At 48.2% G+C, this 15,004-nt stretch overlaps 1 protein-coding gene across 1 annotated transcript in view; it reads right to left on the bottom strand.

The window, feature by feature from the left end:
- Positions 1-15,004, bottom strand: part of ADK (adenosine kinase) — a 78,605-nt gene that overhangs the window by 43,808 nt on the left and 19,793 nt on the right. The window contains exons 3-4 of the mRNA XM_076054888.1: positions 3,223-3,297; positions 1,392-1,445 (exon numbers count right to left, since the gene is read on the bottom strand). Of these exons, the coding sequence (XP_075911003.1) occupies positions 1,392-1,445; positions 3,223-3,297 (129 nt within the window). The remainder of the gene's footprint in view (positions 1-1,391; positions 1,446-3,222; positions 3,298-15,004) is intronic.

Below are 15,004 nucleotides of genomic sequence, written 5' to 3'. Positions count from 1 at the left end.
GCATCTGGTGTGTGTGTGTATCCGTGTGTGTGTATCCGTTGTGTGTGTATCCGTGTGTGTGTGTATCCGTGTGTGTATCCGTGTGTGTGTGTGTATCCGTGTGGGTGTCCCCGTGTGTGTATCCGTGTGTGTGTCCGTGTGTGTGTCCGTGTGTGTGTATGTACATCAGTGTATCCGTGTGTGTGTATCCATGTGTGAGTGTGTTCATGTGTATGTGTATCTGTGTGTTCGTGTATATACACGAGTGTATCCGTGTGTGTGTATCCGTGTGTAAGTGTGTTCATGTGTATGTGTATCTGTGTGTGTGTGTCCATGAGTCTATCCGTGTTTGTGTGCATCTGTGTGTGTGTGTGTGTATCTGTGTGTGTGTGTCTGTGTATCTGTGTGTGTGTGTGTATATCTGTGTGTATCCATGTGTCAATGTGCGTGTGTATCCGTGTCCATGTTTACGTGTGTGTAAATCAATACACTCAACACACACACACTCTCTGCTGAGAAAGCAGCAGCATACCAACCCTCCCAGCAGAGTGTGTGTGTCCGTGTGTGTCCGTGTGTGTCTGTGAGCCTGTGTATGTCTCTGCGAGTCCGTGCGAGTCTCTGTGTGATCCTGTGTGTATCTCTGCGAGTCTCTGCGAGTCCGTGGGTCTCCGTGCGAGTCGTTGGGTCACTGCGAGCCTGTGGGTCCTCTACGCGAGTCTCCGTGTCTCTGCGAGTCTAAGCGCCACTGTGTGTGTGTCCATGTGTGTCTCTGTGCGAGTCAGTATGTTTGACATTGTAATAGCATTCTTGATAAGCTCCCAAAAACTCTCTCCCCCTCTCTCACTGTCTCCCTCGCTCAGTGTCTCTCTCTCTCTCTCACTGTCTCTCTCTCTCTCTCTGTATATATCTCTCTCACTTGGTGTATCTCTCTCCCCCCTCTATATCTCTCTATAAATATCTCTGTGTATCTCTCTGTCCACGTGTCTCCCCATGTCTCCCTGTATGTCCTCATATCTCTCCGTGTGTGTCTCCCCGTGTGTCTCCACGTGTGTCTCCACGTGTGTGTCTCCACGTGTGTGTCTCCACGTGTGTGTCTCCACGTGTGTGTGTGTCCGTGTGTGTGTGTCCGTGTGTCTGTCCGTGTGTCTCCACGTGTGTGTCCCCGTCTGTCTCCCCCGACGTTTCTCCCCCGTATCCCTCCCCGGGTCGCCATGTGCCTCTCGTGTGTCTAACTTGTAGCCCTGTGTCTCGCTATCTCCCCGTGTACATCCCCGTGTACATCCCCGTTTCTCCCCGTGTCCCACTGCAACTCCCCGTGTCTCTCAGTGTCCCCGTGTGTCTCCCCGTATCTCTCAGTATCCCCCGTGTCTCTCCCCGTGTCTCTCCCCGTGTGTCTCCCCCGTGTGTCTCACATCTCTTTGTGTTTCTCATCAGCGAGGATCTGATCGTTTGCTTTGAGTCCGTACCTGCACACACAGAGAGAGAGAGAGTCGGTGATGGTGATGATGGTGGTGGTGACGGTGGTAGTGATGGTGGTGGTGATGATGGTGGCAGATAATGGTGGTAGTGATGGTGATCGTAGTAGTAATGGTAGTAGTGATGGTAGTAGTGATGGTGGTGACGGTGGTAGTGATGGTCGTGGTGATGGTGGTGACGGTGGTAGTGATGGTGGTAGTGGTGGTGATGGTGATGGTGGTGGCGATGGTGGTGGTGATGATGGTGGCGATGGTGGTGGTGATGGTGGTGGCGATGGTGGTGGTGATGATGGTGGCGATGGTGGTGGTGATGGTGGTGGTGATGGTGGTGGTGATGATGGTGGCGATGGTGGTGGTGATGGTGGTGGTGACGGTGGTAGTGATGGTGGTGGTGATGATGGTGGCAGATAATGGTGATAGTGATGGTGATCGTAGTAGTAATGGTAGTAGTGATGGTAGTAGTGATGGTAGTAGTGATGGTAGTAGTGATGGTAGTAGTGATGGTGGTGACGGTGGTAGTGATGGTGGTAGTGGTGGTCGTGGTGATGGTGGTAATGGTGGTGGCGATGGTGGTGACGGTGGTGGTGATGGTGGTGATGGTGGCAGATAATGGTGGTAGTAATGGTGACCGTAGTAGTGATGGTAGTAGTGATGGTAGTAGTGATGGTGGTGACGGTGGTAGTGATGGTGGTAGTGGTGGTCGTGGTGATGGTGGCGACGGTGGTAGAGATGGTGGTAGTGGTGGTCGTGGTGATGGTGGTGACGTTGGTAGTGATGGTGGTAGTGGTGGTGATGGTGATGATGGTGGTAGTGATGGTGGGGATAGTGGTCGTGGTAATGGTAGTGATAGTGGTGATGGTGATAGTGGTCGTGGTAATGGTGGTGATGGTGGTGGTGATGATGGTGGAACTGATGGTGATGATAGTGGTGGTGGTGGAGATGATGGTGATGATAGTAGTCATGATGGTGGTGGTGATAGTGGTGCTGATGATGGTGGCAGAGATGGTGATCGTAGTAGTGATGGTGATCGTAGTAGTGATGGTAGTAGTGATGGTGGTAGAGATGGTGGTAGTGGTGGTCGTGGTGATGGTGGTGACGGTGGTAGTGATGGTGGTAGTGGTGGTGATGGTGATGATGGTGATAGTGGTGATGGTGGTCGTGGTAATGGTGGTGGTGGTGATGGTGGTGGTGATGATGGTGGAACTGATGGTGATGATAGTGGTGGTGGTGGAGATGATGGTGATGATAGTAGTTATGATGGTGGTGGTGATAGTGGTGGTGATGGTGGTGGTGATGGTGGCAGAGATGGTGATCGTAGTAGTGATGGTGATCGTAGTAGTGATGGTAGTAGTGATGGTAGTAGTGATGGTGGTAGAGATGGTGGTAGTGGTGGTCGTGGTGATGGTGGTGACGGTGGTAGTGATGGTGGTAGTGGTGGTGATGGTGATGATGGTGGTAGTGATGGTGGTGATAGTGGTCGTGGTAATGGTAGTGATAGTGGTGATGGTGATAGTGGTCGTGGTAATGGTGGTGATAGTGGTAATGGTGGTCGTGGTAATGGTGGTGATGGTGGTGGTGATGATGATGGTGGAACTGATGGTGATGATAGTGGTGGTGGTGGAGATGAGATGGTGATGATAGTAGTCATGATGGTGGTGGTGATAGTGGTGCTGATGATGGTGATGATAATGGTGAGGATAGTGGCGCTGATGATCATGGTGGTGATGATGATCATGGTGGTGATGATGATCATGGTGGTGATGATTACTTGTCCAGGAAGTCTTTATCCACGATTGCAGAGATGTCAAGCAGTGGATTTCCCATTCCGAACAGCATGTTTTCACTACACAGGGAGAATATGGAGAGAGAGAGAGACACGGGGAAGAGGAGAGAGACACACGGGGAGAGAGAGACACGGGGAGAGAGAGACACGGGGAGAGAGAGACACGGGAGAGAGAGACACGGGGAGAGAGAGACACGGGGAGTAGAGACACGGGGAGAGAGAGACACACGGGGAAGAGGAGAGAGACACACGGGGAGAGAGACACGGGGAGGAGAGAGACACACGGGGAGAGAGACACGGGGAGAGAGAGACACACGGGGAGAGAGAGACACGGGGAAGAGGAGAGAGACACACGGGGAGAGAGAGAGACACACGGGGAGAGAGAGAGAGACACACGGGGAGAGAGAGACACACGGGAGAGAGAGAGACACGGGGAGAGAGAGACACACGGGGAGAGAGAGACACACGGGGAGAGACAGCGAGAGAGAGACATAGGGAGGAGAGAGACACACGGGGAGAGAGAGACATAGGGAGGAGAGAGACACACGGGGAGAGAGAGACACACGGGGAGGAGAGAGACACGGGGAGGAGAGAGACACACGGGGAGGAGAGAGACACACGGGGAGAGAGAGACACATGGGGAGAGAGAGACACGGGAGAAAGATAGAGACACGGGGAGAGAGAGACACGGGGAGAGAGAGACACGGGGAAGAGGAGAGAGACACACGGGGAGAGAGAGACACACACGGGGAGAGAGACACGGGGAGAGAGAGACACGGGGAGAGAGAGACACGGGGAGAGAGAGACACGGGGAGAGAGAGACACGGGGAGAGAGAGACACGGGGAGAGAGAGACACGGGGAGAGAGAGACACGGGGAGAGAGAGACACGGGGAGAGAGAGACACGGGGAGAGAGAGACACGGGGAGAGAGAGACACGGGGAGAGAGAGACACGGGAGAGAGAGACACGGGGAGAGAGAGACACGGGAAGAGAGAGACACGGGAAGAGAGAGACACGGGGAGAGAGAGACATAGGGAGGAGAGAGACACGGGGAGGAAGAGAGACACGGGGAGGAGAGAGACACGGGGAGGAAAAGAGACACGGGGAGGAGAGAGACACGGGGAGAGAGAGAGAGACACGGGGAGAGAGAGAGACACGGGGAGGAACAGAGACACGGGGAGGAGAGAGACACGGGGAGGGAGAGAGACACGGGGAGGAAGAGAGACACGGGGAGGAGAGAGACACGGGGAGAGAGAGACACGGGGAGAGAGAGACGCGGGGAGTAGAGACACAGGGAGAGAGAGAGACACGGGGAAGAGGAGAGAGACACACGGGGAGAGAGACACGGGGAGGAGAGAGACACACGGGGAGAGAGAGACACGGGGAGAGAGAGAGACACGGGGGAGAGAGAGAGACACGGGGAGTAGAGACACAGGGAGAGAGAGAGACACGGGGAAGAGGAGAGAGACACACGGGGAGAGACACACGGGGAGAGAGACACGGAGAGAGAGAGAGACACGGGGAGAGAGAGAGAGAGACATAGGGAGGAGAGACACGGGCAGGAGTATGAGACAATCCAAACTAAAACCATGTCGCCACTGATCTCTTTATGAGAAGCGACACGGCCATCACACATAACGATAGCAGCTCAACCACGTGGCCGATATCGTCATCATCATCATCATCACCGCGTGGGAATTTAGTGAGCAGCAAAGCAGTCGGAATGTGCGCCGTCGATTCTAAACGTGGAGGGGGGAAAAAAAGTGAAGGCCGGGGATAAAAATCCACGCAGTGACCACCACGGGGGAGAGAGAGAGAGAGAAATCAGCTGGTTGTAACTACAGGCAAAACGTCGCACTCAGATTGTACATGTTTGGGTTTGGTTCTTCAACACACCGGTGTGCTGTACTACTATACATTACACTACTATACATTACACTACTATACATTACACTACTATACATTACACTACTAAACACTACGCTAATATACACTACACCACTATACACTACACCAATATACACTACACCACTATACACTACACCAATATACACTACACCACTATACATTACACTACTATACATTACACTACTATACATTACACTACTAAACACTACGCTAATATACACTACACCACTATACACTACACCACTATACACTACACCACTATACACTACACCAATATACATTACACTACTAAACACTACGCTAATATACACTACTCCACTATACACTACACCACTATACATTACACTACTAAACAATACACTAATATACACTACACCACTATACATTACACTACTAAACACTACGCTAATATACACTACACCACTATACATTACACTACTATACATTACACTACTAAACACTACACTAATATACACTACACCACTACACCACTATACATTACACTACTAAACACTACGCTAATATACACTACACTACTATACATTACACTACTAAACACTACGCTAATATACATTACACTACTATACATTACACTACTAAACACTACGCTAATATACACTACACCACTATACACTACTCCACTATACACTACACCACTACACCACTATACATTACACTACTAAACAATACACTAATATACATTACACTACTATACATTACACTACTAAACACTACGCTAATATACACTACACCACTATACACTACACCACTATACACTACACCACTATACACTACACCAATATACACTACACTAGTATACACTACACTAATATACACTACGCTACTATACACTACGCTACTATACACTACACCACTATACACTACACTAATATACACTACACCACTATACATTACACTACTAAACACTACGCTAATATACACTACACTACTATACACTACACTAATATACACTACACCAATATACACTACACTAATATACACTACACTACTATACATTACACCACTATACACTACACCACTATACACTACACCACTATACACTACACTAATATACACTACACCAATATACACTACACCACTATACACTACACTAATATACACTACACCAATATACACTACACCACTATACACTACACCACTATACACTACACCACTATACACTACACCAATATACACTACACTAATATGCACTACACCACTATACACTACACTAATATACACTACACCACTATACACTACACCACTATACACTACACCACTATACATTACACCAATATACACTACACCAATATACACTACACCACTATACATTACACCAATATACACTACACCAATATACACTACACTACTATACACTACACTACTATACACTACACCACTATACACTACACCACTATACACTACACCACTATACACTACACCACTATACACTACACCACTATACACTACACCAGGCGAGGGAGTCAACACTTGCAAACTTCTGAACCCCATTAAAACTTACACGTCGCACGATCGCTCAATATTCGTTATCAGTGTCTCTATATGTCTCTCTCTCTCTCCCTCCCTCCTCTCTCTCCTCTCCCACCCCCCTCTCTCTCCCCTACTGTGTGAGCTACCCCTCTCTATCATTCTGTCTCAGCCACCAGAAGTCACGCACGGTCACAAAGAGTACATCACTCGGACACTCACTCACTCATACACACAGTGCATCACTCAGACACTCACTCATACACACAGTGCATCACTTAGACACTCACTCATACACACAGTGCATCACTCAGACACTCACTCACTCATACACACAGTGCATCACTCAGACACTCACTCACTCACTCATACACACAGTGCATCACTTAGACACTCACTCATACACACAGTGCATCAATCAGACACTCACTCACTCATACACACAGTGCATCACTTAGACACTCACTCACTCATACACACAGTGCATCACTCAGACACTCACTCATACACACAGTGCATCACTTAGACACTCACTCATACACACAGTGCATCACTTAGACACTCACTCACTCACTCATACACACAGTGCATCACTTAGACACTCACTCACTCATACACACAGTGCATCACTCAGACACTCACTCACTTATATACACAGTGCATCACTTAGACAATCACTCAGACACTCACTCACTCCTACACACAGTGCATCACTCAGACACTCACTCATACACAAAGTGTGTACACACAGTGTACAAACACAGTGTACATTCAGTGCACACATAATGTACACACACACAGTGCACACACACACACACAGTGTACACACACATCACGTATGATACACCCATAAATTACATAACCACACAATTAACATTGAGGGCAGTCTCTTGATCAAGGTGTATACACTGCACATAAAATACACGAGCTTCACTACCACCCGGTTTCTTCGCCCGGGGACTTGGATTCGTGTCTTGGTTTAATAGACCGCCTACGCGGAGGGTTGGAGGAGGGGGGGTGACGTCACCAGGCACACTGCGTGACGCTGCCGCATGCGGGTGACATCACAGATGTGACATCACAGATGTGACATCACAGATGTGACATCACAGATGTGACATCACAGATGTGACATCACAGATGTGACATCACAGATGTGACATCACAGATGTGACATCACAGATGTGACATCACAGATGTGACATCACAGATGTGACATCACAGATGTGACATCACAGATGTGACGTCACCGCTCACTTGCCGTGCAAAATATAGCCATTATTGCCCCCCACCCCCCGCCCCCCAAATTACAAAAGTATATTTTTATACTTTTTGCATTGTGTACAGTCTGGAAGCTACCCACGTGCCAAATTTCAAGTTTGTTGCATGTCGGGAAGTATGCTAAACATTTTCGAACAGACACACAATCACAAATGTCCCTTTGATATATATAGAAGAATAACATTAGCTAAATTTTTCCTGGTTCTTTCGATAACGTCACATAGAAGGGAAACAATAGAATATTAAAAAATATAAAACAATAATTTTATTGTTTTATATTTTTATTATTGTTGAAAATATAAAACAATAATTTATTGCTTTATATTCATATTATTATTTTATTGTTTCCCTTCCCACAATGTCACCTCTTGGATCAACCCAGCACCAGAGATGTTGATAGGCAACAACATAAATTATGTTAATTGGAACCCACGAAAATTATATGAATTGAAAACAGGATAAATTATGTTAATTGACCACGCCATAAATTATGTTATTTTTTTATGTTGTGATTAATTTAATTTATAGTCACTACAATTAAGTAACTTGATAGTTAATTTAATTTATAGTCACTATAATTAAGTAACTTTATAGTGACAGCATACGCTATGTTAATTGTCGGTCATTACATCAAATTATGTAAATCTGGTTACCGCAGTGATTATGTTAAACACAACTTATTAAACACATAACTGTTGATTCGTAAATCGTAACAATTTAAATGCCCAATACATTTAAATCCGCTAGCCCAGCAACAGTGCAATGCTTATGGTTGTACGTTACTATACGTGTACAGTTGCACGTTACAACACCTACATATTTACGCGTTACATCTATAAAGTTACACGCTGCATCTACGCACATTCTCCTGCGGAGGGAGCTGGTAGGAACGGTGGGTGGCCAGGGCCAACGGGCGGCACCACCACGTGGTGGTGTATTCCGCAAAGATGCCCGACTGTGAGGGCGGGGCGACAAGCCGGCGTGAGAAGGGTTAAACGTTGAGATTTATAAGGGCACCACGGGGTGACCAGACCCTCTCCACCCAGCCCCTCCCCACCCACCCCTCCCATTTGTGGACGCACGACGGACGGACGGACACAATAATCCCCGGTGGGCTGGTGTAACCAGGAGGTTCCAATAGTCACATGTTACAATGCAGTGCGCGCCTACATACTCAACAAAAAAAAATCGCAAATGTTGTGGATTCACTCTTCAACAGACCGGTGGGCTAAAGCAGTTAACTATTTTGTCTTTTGTCAACGTGACACAGATTTTGTTTTTTTTTTACTGATTGGCCGTGTCGGGTGGTGCAGGGTTACATGACACATTGATAAATAACGCGATCTAACCCCCCCAAAAAAAACGTTTATTATTTTAAGTGCCCTACATAGTCACACACTAAACACACCTACATAGGTCTACGTTACAAGACGTGAAGAACACGGGTGCACATTACGTTACATGTGTAGCCACATGTGATGTACGTGTAAAAGTTCAAGGCCCGTAGCCATGGAGTAAACATTGCCTGAAATATATATAAAAAAATTCACTAACACGTGGGATGGAGTAATACGGTTTTACCCTTTTAACTGGCACAAAAACTGACACCTTTATTCAAGGCATCATGTTTGCAATAACCACAACACAAGCAGTCAAAATGCAAACAAAAAGAGACAACTCTGATAATAATATTGGCACTGTCCTTGAATTTGATTGGTCCACACCAGAGACGGCTTTTCTTAGAGCCCTTTAGTCTCCACTGGTGTTGGACCAGAAGACGCCAAAAGGCGTACAACTCAAAAACAGCGCACTATCAGATTATTGAGGGCTCGGGGTGAGCATTAACATTATGAGACCTCCTTTGCCAGAAACAAGATTTAGTAATAGGTTTTTACCCTTTTAACTGGCACAAAAACTGACACCTTTATTCAAGGCATCATGTTTGCAATAACCACAACACAAGCAGTCAAAATGCAAACAAAAAAGAGACAACTCTGATAATAATATCGGCACTGTCCTTGAATTTGATTGGTCCACAGCCGAGACAGCTTTTCTTAGAGCCCTTTAGTCTCCATTGGTGTTGGACCAGAAGACGCCAAAAGGTGTACAACTCAAATACAGCGCACCATCAGAGTATTGAGGGCTCGGGGTGAGCATTAACATTATGAAAAGCTGTCTCGGGTGTGGACCAATCAAATTCAAGGACAGTGCCAATATTATTATCAGAGTTGTCTTTTTTGTTTGCATTTTGACTGCTTGTGTTGTGGTTATTGCAAACATGATGCCTTGAATAAAGGTGTCAGTTTTTGTGCCAGTTAAAAGGGTAAAACCTATTACTAAATCTTGTTTCTGGCAAAGGAGGTCTCATAATGTTAATGCTCACCCCGAGCCCTCAATACTTTGATAGTGGCGCTGTTTTTGAGTTGTACGCCTTTTGGCGTCTTCTGGTCCAACACCAGTGGAGACTAAAGGGCTCTAAGAAAAGCTGTCTCGGGTGTGGACCAATCAAATTCAAGGACAGTGCCAATATTATTATCAGAGTTGTCTCTTTTTGTTTGCATTTTGATTGCTTGTGTTGTGGTCATTGCAAACATGATGCCTTGAATAAAGGTGTCAGTTTTTTGCGCCAGTTAAAAGGGTAAAAACCTATTACTAAATCTTGTTACTGGCAAAGGAGGTCTCATAACGTGGGATGGACTTTTTATTTTATATATTTTACAATAATGTCTAAGAGCGGTATTGTATTTGCATTGCTGGTTTTTTTTTACCATTTCTTGGTTGCTTTGTACATGTAATGTTTGAGATTGGGGATGAACAAAGTGCAACCATAACCACCAGCATGCAAACCAAATAAATCTATGCACTGATTTATATGAAGACACGTCCAGATATTGTGGCCAAGGTTTTAGCAAATTGTTGATTTTTTTGTATTTACATAGCATAGCAATCATTATTACTTTTATATAGCAATATTTTTTTGGGGGGGGCATTTTGAGCATATTTGAATATGGGGGGGGGGGGGGCCTTGGTATAGTTACAATACCGTGTGTAGCTACAAGTGACAGAATGCTTACACAGCTACACATTACAATAGCTGTAACGTGACACATTACTATACTAGCGTCGTTGCAAGTGTACAATACGTGTACGGTTACTATATATTGCCATATGTATAGTTTACACATTGCTATACGTGTATAGTACCACGTTACTATACGTACATAGTTACTATGTTAACTAACCACGTGTTCAATAGGCTAAGTACAAACACCACCACCTGAACTTTGGCAACGGCACTGCCATCGATTTGTCAAGAACACGTCAGCACTCGGCAACAGACGAAGCCACCACGTGCTGGTGGTGGTCTCATTGTACTGAGTGGTGTAGGCCGTGTAGTGGTGGTGTGTGGTGTGGTGTAGTGTGGTGTAGTGGTGGTGTGTGGTGTGGTGTAGTGTGGTGTAGTGGTGGTGTAGTGGTGGTGTGTGGTGTAGTGGTGGTGTGTGGTGGTGTAGTGGTGGTCTGTGGTGTAGTGGTGGTGTGTGGTGTAGTGTGGTGTTGTGTAGTGGTGGTGTGTGGGGTAGTGGTGGTGTGTGGTGTAGTGTGGTGTGTGGTGTAGTGGTGTGTGGTGTAGTGGTGGTGTGTGGTGTAGTGGTGGTGTGTGGTGTAGTGGTGGTGTGTGGTGTAGTGGTGGTGTGTGGTGTAGTGGTGTTGTGGTGTAGTGGTGGTGTGTGGTGTAGTGGTGGTGTGGTGTAGTGGTGGTGTGTGGTGTGGTGGTGAGTGGTGTGTGGTGTAGTGGTGGTGGTGTGTGGTGTAGTGGTGGTGTGGTGTGGTGTAGTGGTGGTGTGTGGTGTAGTGGTGTGTGGTGTGGTGGTGGTGTTGTGTAGTGGTGGTGTGGTGTAGTGGTGGTGTGGTGTAGTGGTGGTGTGGTGTGGTGTAGTGGTGGTGTGTGGTGTAGTGGTGGTGTGTGGTGTAGTGGTGGTGTGTGGTGGTGTAGTGGTGGTCTGTGGTGTAGTGGTGGTGTGTGGTGTAGTGTGGTGTTGTGTAGTGGTGGTGTGTGGTGTAGTGGTGGTGTGTGGTGGTGTAGTGGTGGTGTGTGGGGTAGTGGTGGTGTGTGGTGTAGTGTGGTGTTGTGTAGTGGTGGTGTGGTGTGGTGTAGTGGTGGTGTGGTGTGGTGTAGTGGTGGTGTGTGGTGTAGTGGTGGTGTGTGGTGTAGTGGTGGTGTGTGGTGGTGTAGTGGTGGTCTGTGGTGTAGTGGTGGTGTGTGGTGTAGTGTGGTGTTGTGTAGTGGTGGTGTGTGGTGTAGTGGTGGTGTGTGGTGGTGTAGTGGTGGTGTGTGGGGTAGTGGTGGTGTGTGGTGTAGTGTGGTGTTGTGTAGTGGTGGTGTGGTGTGGTGTAGTGGTGGTGTGTGGTGTAGTGGTGGTGTGTGGTGTAGTGGTGGTGTGTGGTGTAGTGGTATGTGGTGTGGTGGTGTTGTGTAGTGGTGTGTGGTGTGGTGGTGGTGTTGTGTAGTGGTGGTGTGTGGTGTGGTGGTGAGTGGTGTGTTGTGTAGTGGTGGTGGTGTGTGGTGTGGTGGTGGTGTGGTGTAGTGGTGGTGTGTGTGGTGTAGTGTAGTGGTGGTGTGTAGTGGTGTGTGGTGTAGTGATGTGTAGTGATGTGGTGTAGTGGTGTGTGGTGGTGTAGTGGTGGTGTGTGGTGCAGTGGTGGTGTAGTGGTGGTGTAGTGGTGGTGTGTGGTGTAGTGGTGTGGTGGTGTGTAGGGTGTATTGGTGTTGAGGTGTGTTGTGTATTGGTGGGGTGTGGCAGTGTATATAGTGTGTGTGTATAGTGTGTGTGTAGTGTGTGTGTGTATAGTGTGTGTATATAGTGTGTGTATATAGTGTGTGTGTATAGTGTGTGGTGTATAGTGTGTGGTAGTGTAAAGTGTGTGTGTGTGGTAGTGTATAGTGTGTGGTAGTGTGTGTGTGGTAGTGTATAGTGTGTGTGGTAGTGTGTGTGTGGTAGTGTATAGTGTGTAGTAGTGTGTGTGTGGTAGTGTATAGTGTGTGGTAGTGAGTGGGAGTGTGTGGTAGTGTATAGTGTGTGTGGTAGTGTGTGTGTGGTAGTGTATAGTGTGTAGTACTGTGTGGTGTATAGTGTGTGTGGTAGTGTATAGTGTCTAGTGTATGTATGGTGGTGGTATTTGTGGTGTAATTTACCTCAGGGACGGCATGGTTGGCTGACTTGGTAACGAGGGGGTGGGTGTGGTAACGACGACGATGATGATGATGAGGTGGTGGTGGTGGGGGTGTGACTGGGTGAAGGTTTATTATTCTGTTGCGTGTAGGAGGGGGTCGTAATAAACCGTAAATATTTTTTTTTACCTCTTTAAAAATCGCAAAGGGTAGTTTTACCTCAAAGATGATATCAGATTTTAAAAATTACGTAAAATAAAATTTTGGCGGGAAAAATGTTAACCGATTTTGTGTTTGGTTTGTTTTAAGAAATGGGTGCTCGGGATTTGAATAACGGGGATGTCTCTGCTTGGGCTCTACCGCCAACAACAACCACCCACCACCACCACCACCACAACCAATCACCCAACAACAACAACCACCACCACTAATCACCAACCACCACCAATCACCAACCACCACCAATCACCAACCACCACTAATCACCCACAATCACCACCACCACCACAACCACCACCCACTGCTACCACCACAACCACCCACAGCTACCACCACAACCACCCACTGCTACCACCACAACCACCACCACAATCACCAATCACCACCACAATCACCAATCACCACCACAATCACCCACCACAATCACCCACTGACTGCCACCACCACCACCGTCTCGTGGCGCGCGCTCGCACGACAGGGACCGTGGCACGAGCCGCCGTGGCTCCCCATTAAAGACCGCGGGGGGCGGGGTAGGAAATAAAGCCCCGCCCCCCTGCCACGCGCCCCCGCCCCCCTCTAGTCGGTCGACTCCTCCCCCTTTCTTTAATTAAAGACCGCGCGATGGTATAGGGCAATAGAAGCCCCGCCCCACTACCACCCCGCGGCCCCGCCCCCAACCGTCTACTCCTCCCCCCCCCCCAGGAAGGAAGGCCCACCCACACTTTCGGCCCACCCACGCTCGGGACCACGCCGCCCCCCCCCCTCCTCCCTCAGAATATTTAAATTTTAGGCACGAGACCACACCTCCAAATAAGGAGCGAGACCACGCCCCCGCCACCCGACGTTCACGTCAACGGGGCCGGCGAGACCACTCCCACACACCCCCATTGGGCCACGCCCCCACATTACTCGAGCCACGCCCCCCCCGCATCTCCTTATAATGAGCGAGACCACAACACCACCCCTCCCCCATATTTTAATTGGGGGAGGGGGGAGCCTCATAGCGCATGCGCAGTGAGGCCACGCCCACAATCTCAATTTGAATAATTGTCCACGCCCACACAATTGAAAATTGCGATTGGTAATTTTGGATTCGTAGCTTGTGGTCTTCAGTTCGATGTTAATGTTTCAATTGTAGACCTGGGCGTCTACTGGACATCTGTGACCAAAGATCATAAGCTCATCCGGTTTCCACCTGCTGCCGAGTCTGATAAAGATTCTGACTATAATGTAAACCACGCCCACTCACGGCCAAGCCACGCCCATCGCACATCATGCCACGCCCACAGCCGTCCACATTGCAAAGGCGATGGGAGATCAAGCCACACCCACTCAACGTGAAACCACGCCCACCGCGCGCAACGACCTCGTTTGATTGGACGGCAGCTTGAGGGTTGGTGCATAAATTAGCCACGCCCAACGGCCCAGGTGGCATTTTGATTGGACAGAACAGCAGGCCGCCACGCCCACAACGGTCACGCCCACTCCAATAACCCCCCCCCTTGCCGCTCAAGCCACACCCCCTACGCCTCAGGCCAATCACCCACTCACTCATCCACCCCACTCACTCACTCATCCACCCCACTCACTCACTCATCCACCCCACTCACTCACTCATCCACCCCACTCACTCACTCATCCACCCCACTCACTCACTCATCCACCCCACTCACTCACTCATCCACCCCACTCACTCACTCA

This window comes from Petromyzon marinus, chromosome 68 (genome assembly GCF_048934315.1).
Source record: "Petromyzon marinus isolate PM22_M1 ecotype Great Lakes invasive population chromosome 68, UKy_Petmar_22M1.pri1.0, whole genome shotgun sequence".
Classification (NCBI taxonomy): Eukaryota; Metazoa; Chordata; class Hyperoartia; order Petromyzontiformes; family Petromyzontidae; genus Petromyzon; species Petromyzon marinus.
The sequence above is the reverse complement of the archived record's forward strand: the minus strand, read 5'-3'. Positions and strand labels throughout refer to the sequence as shown.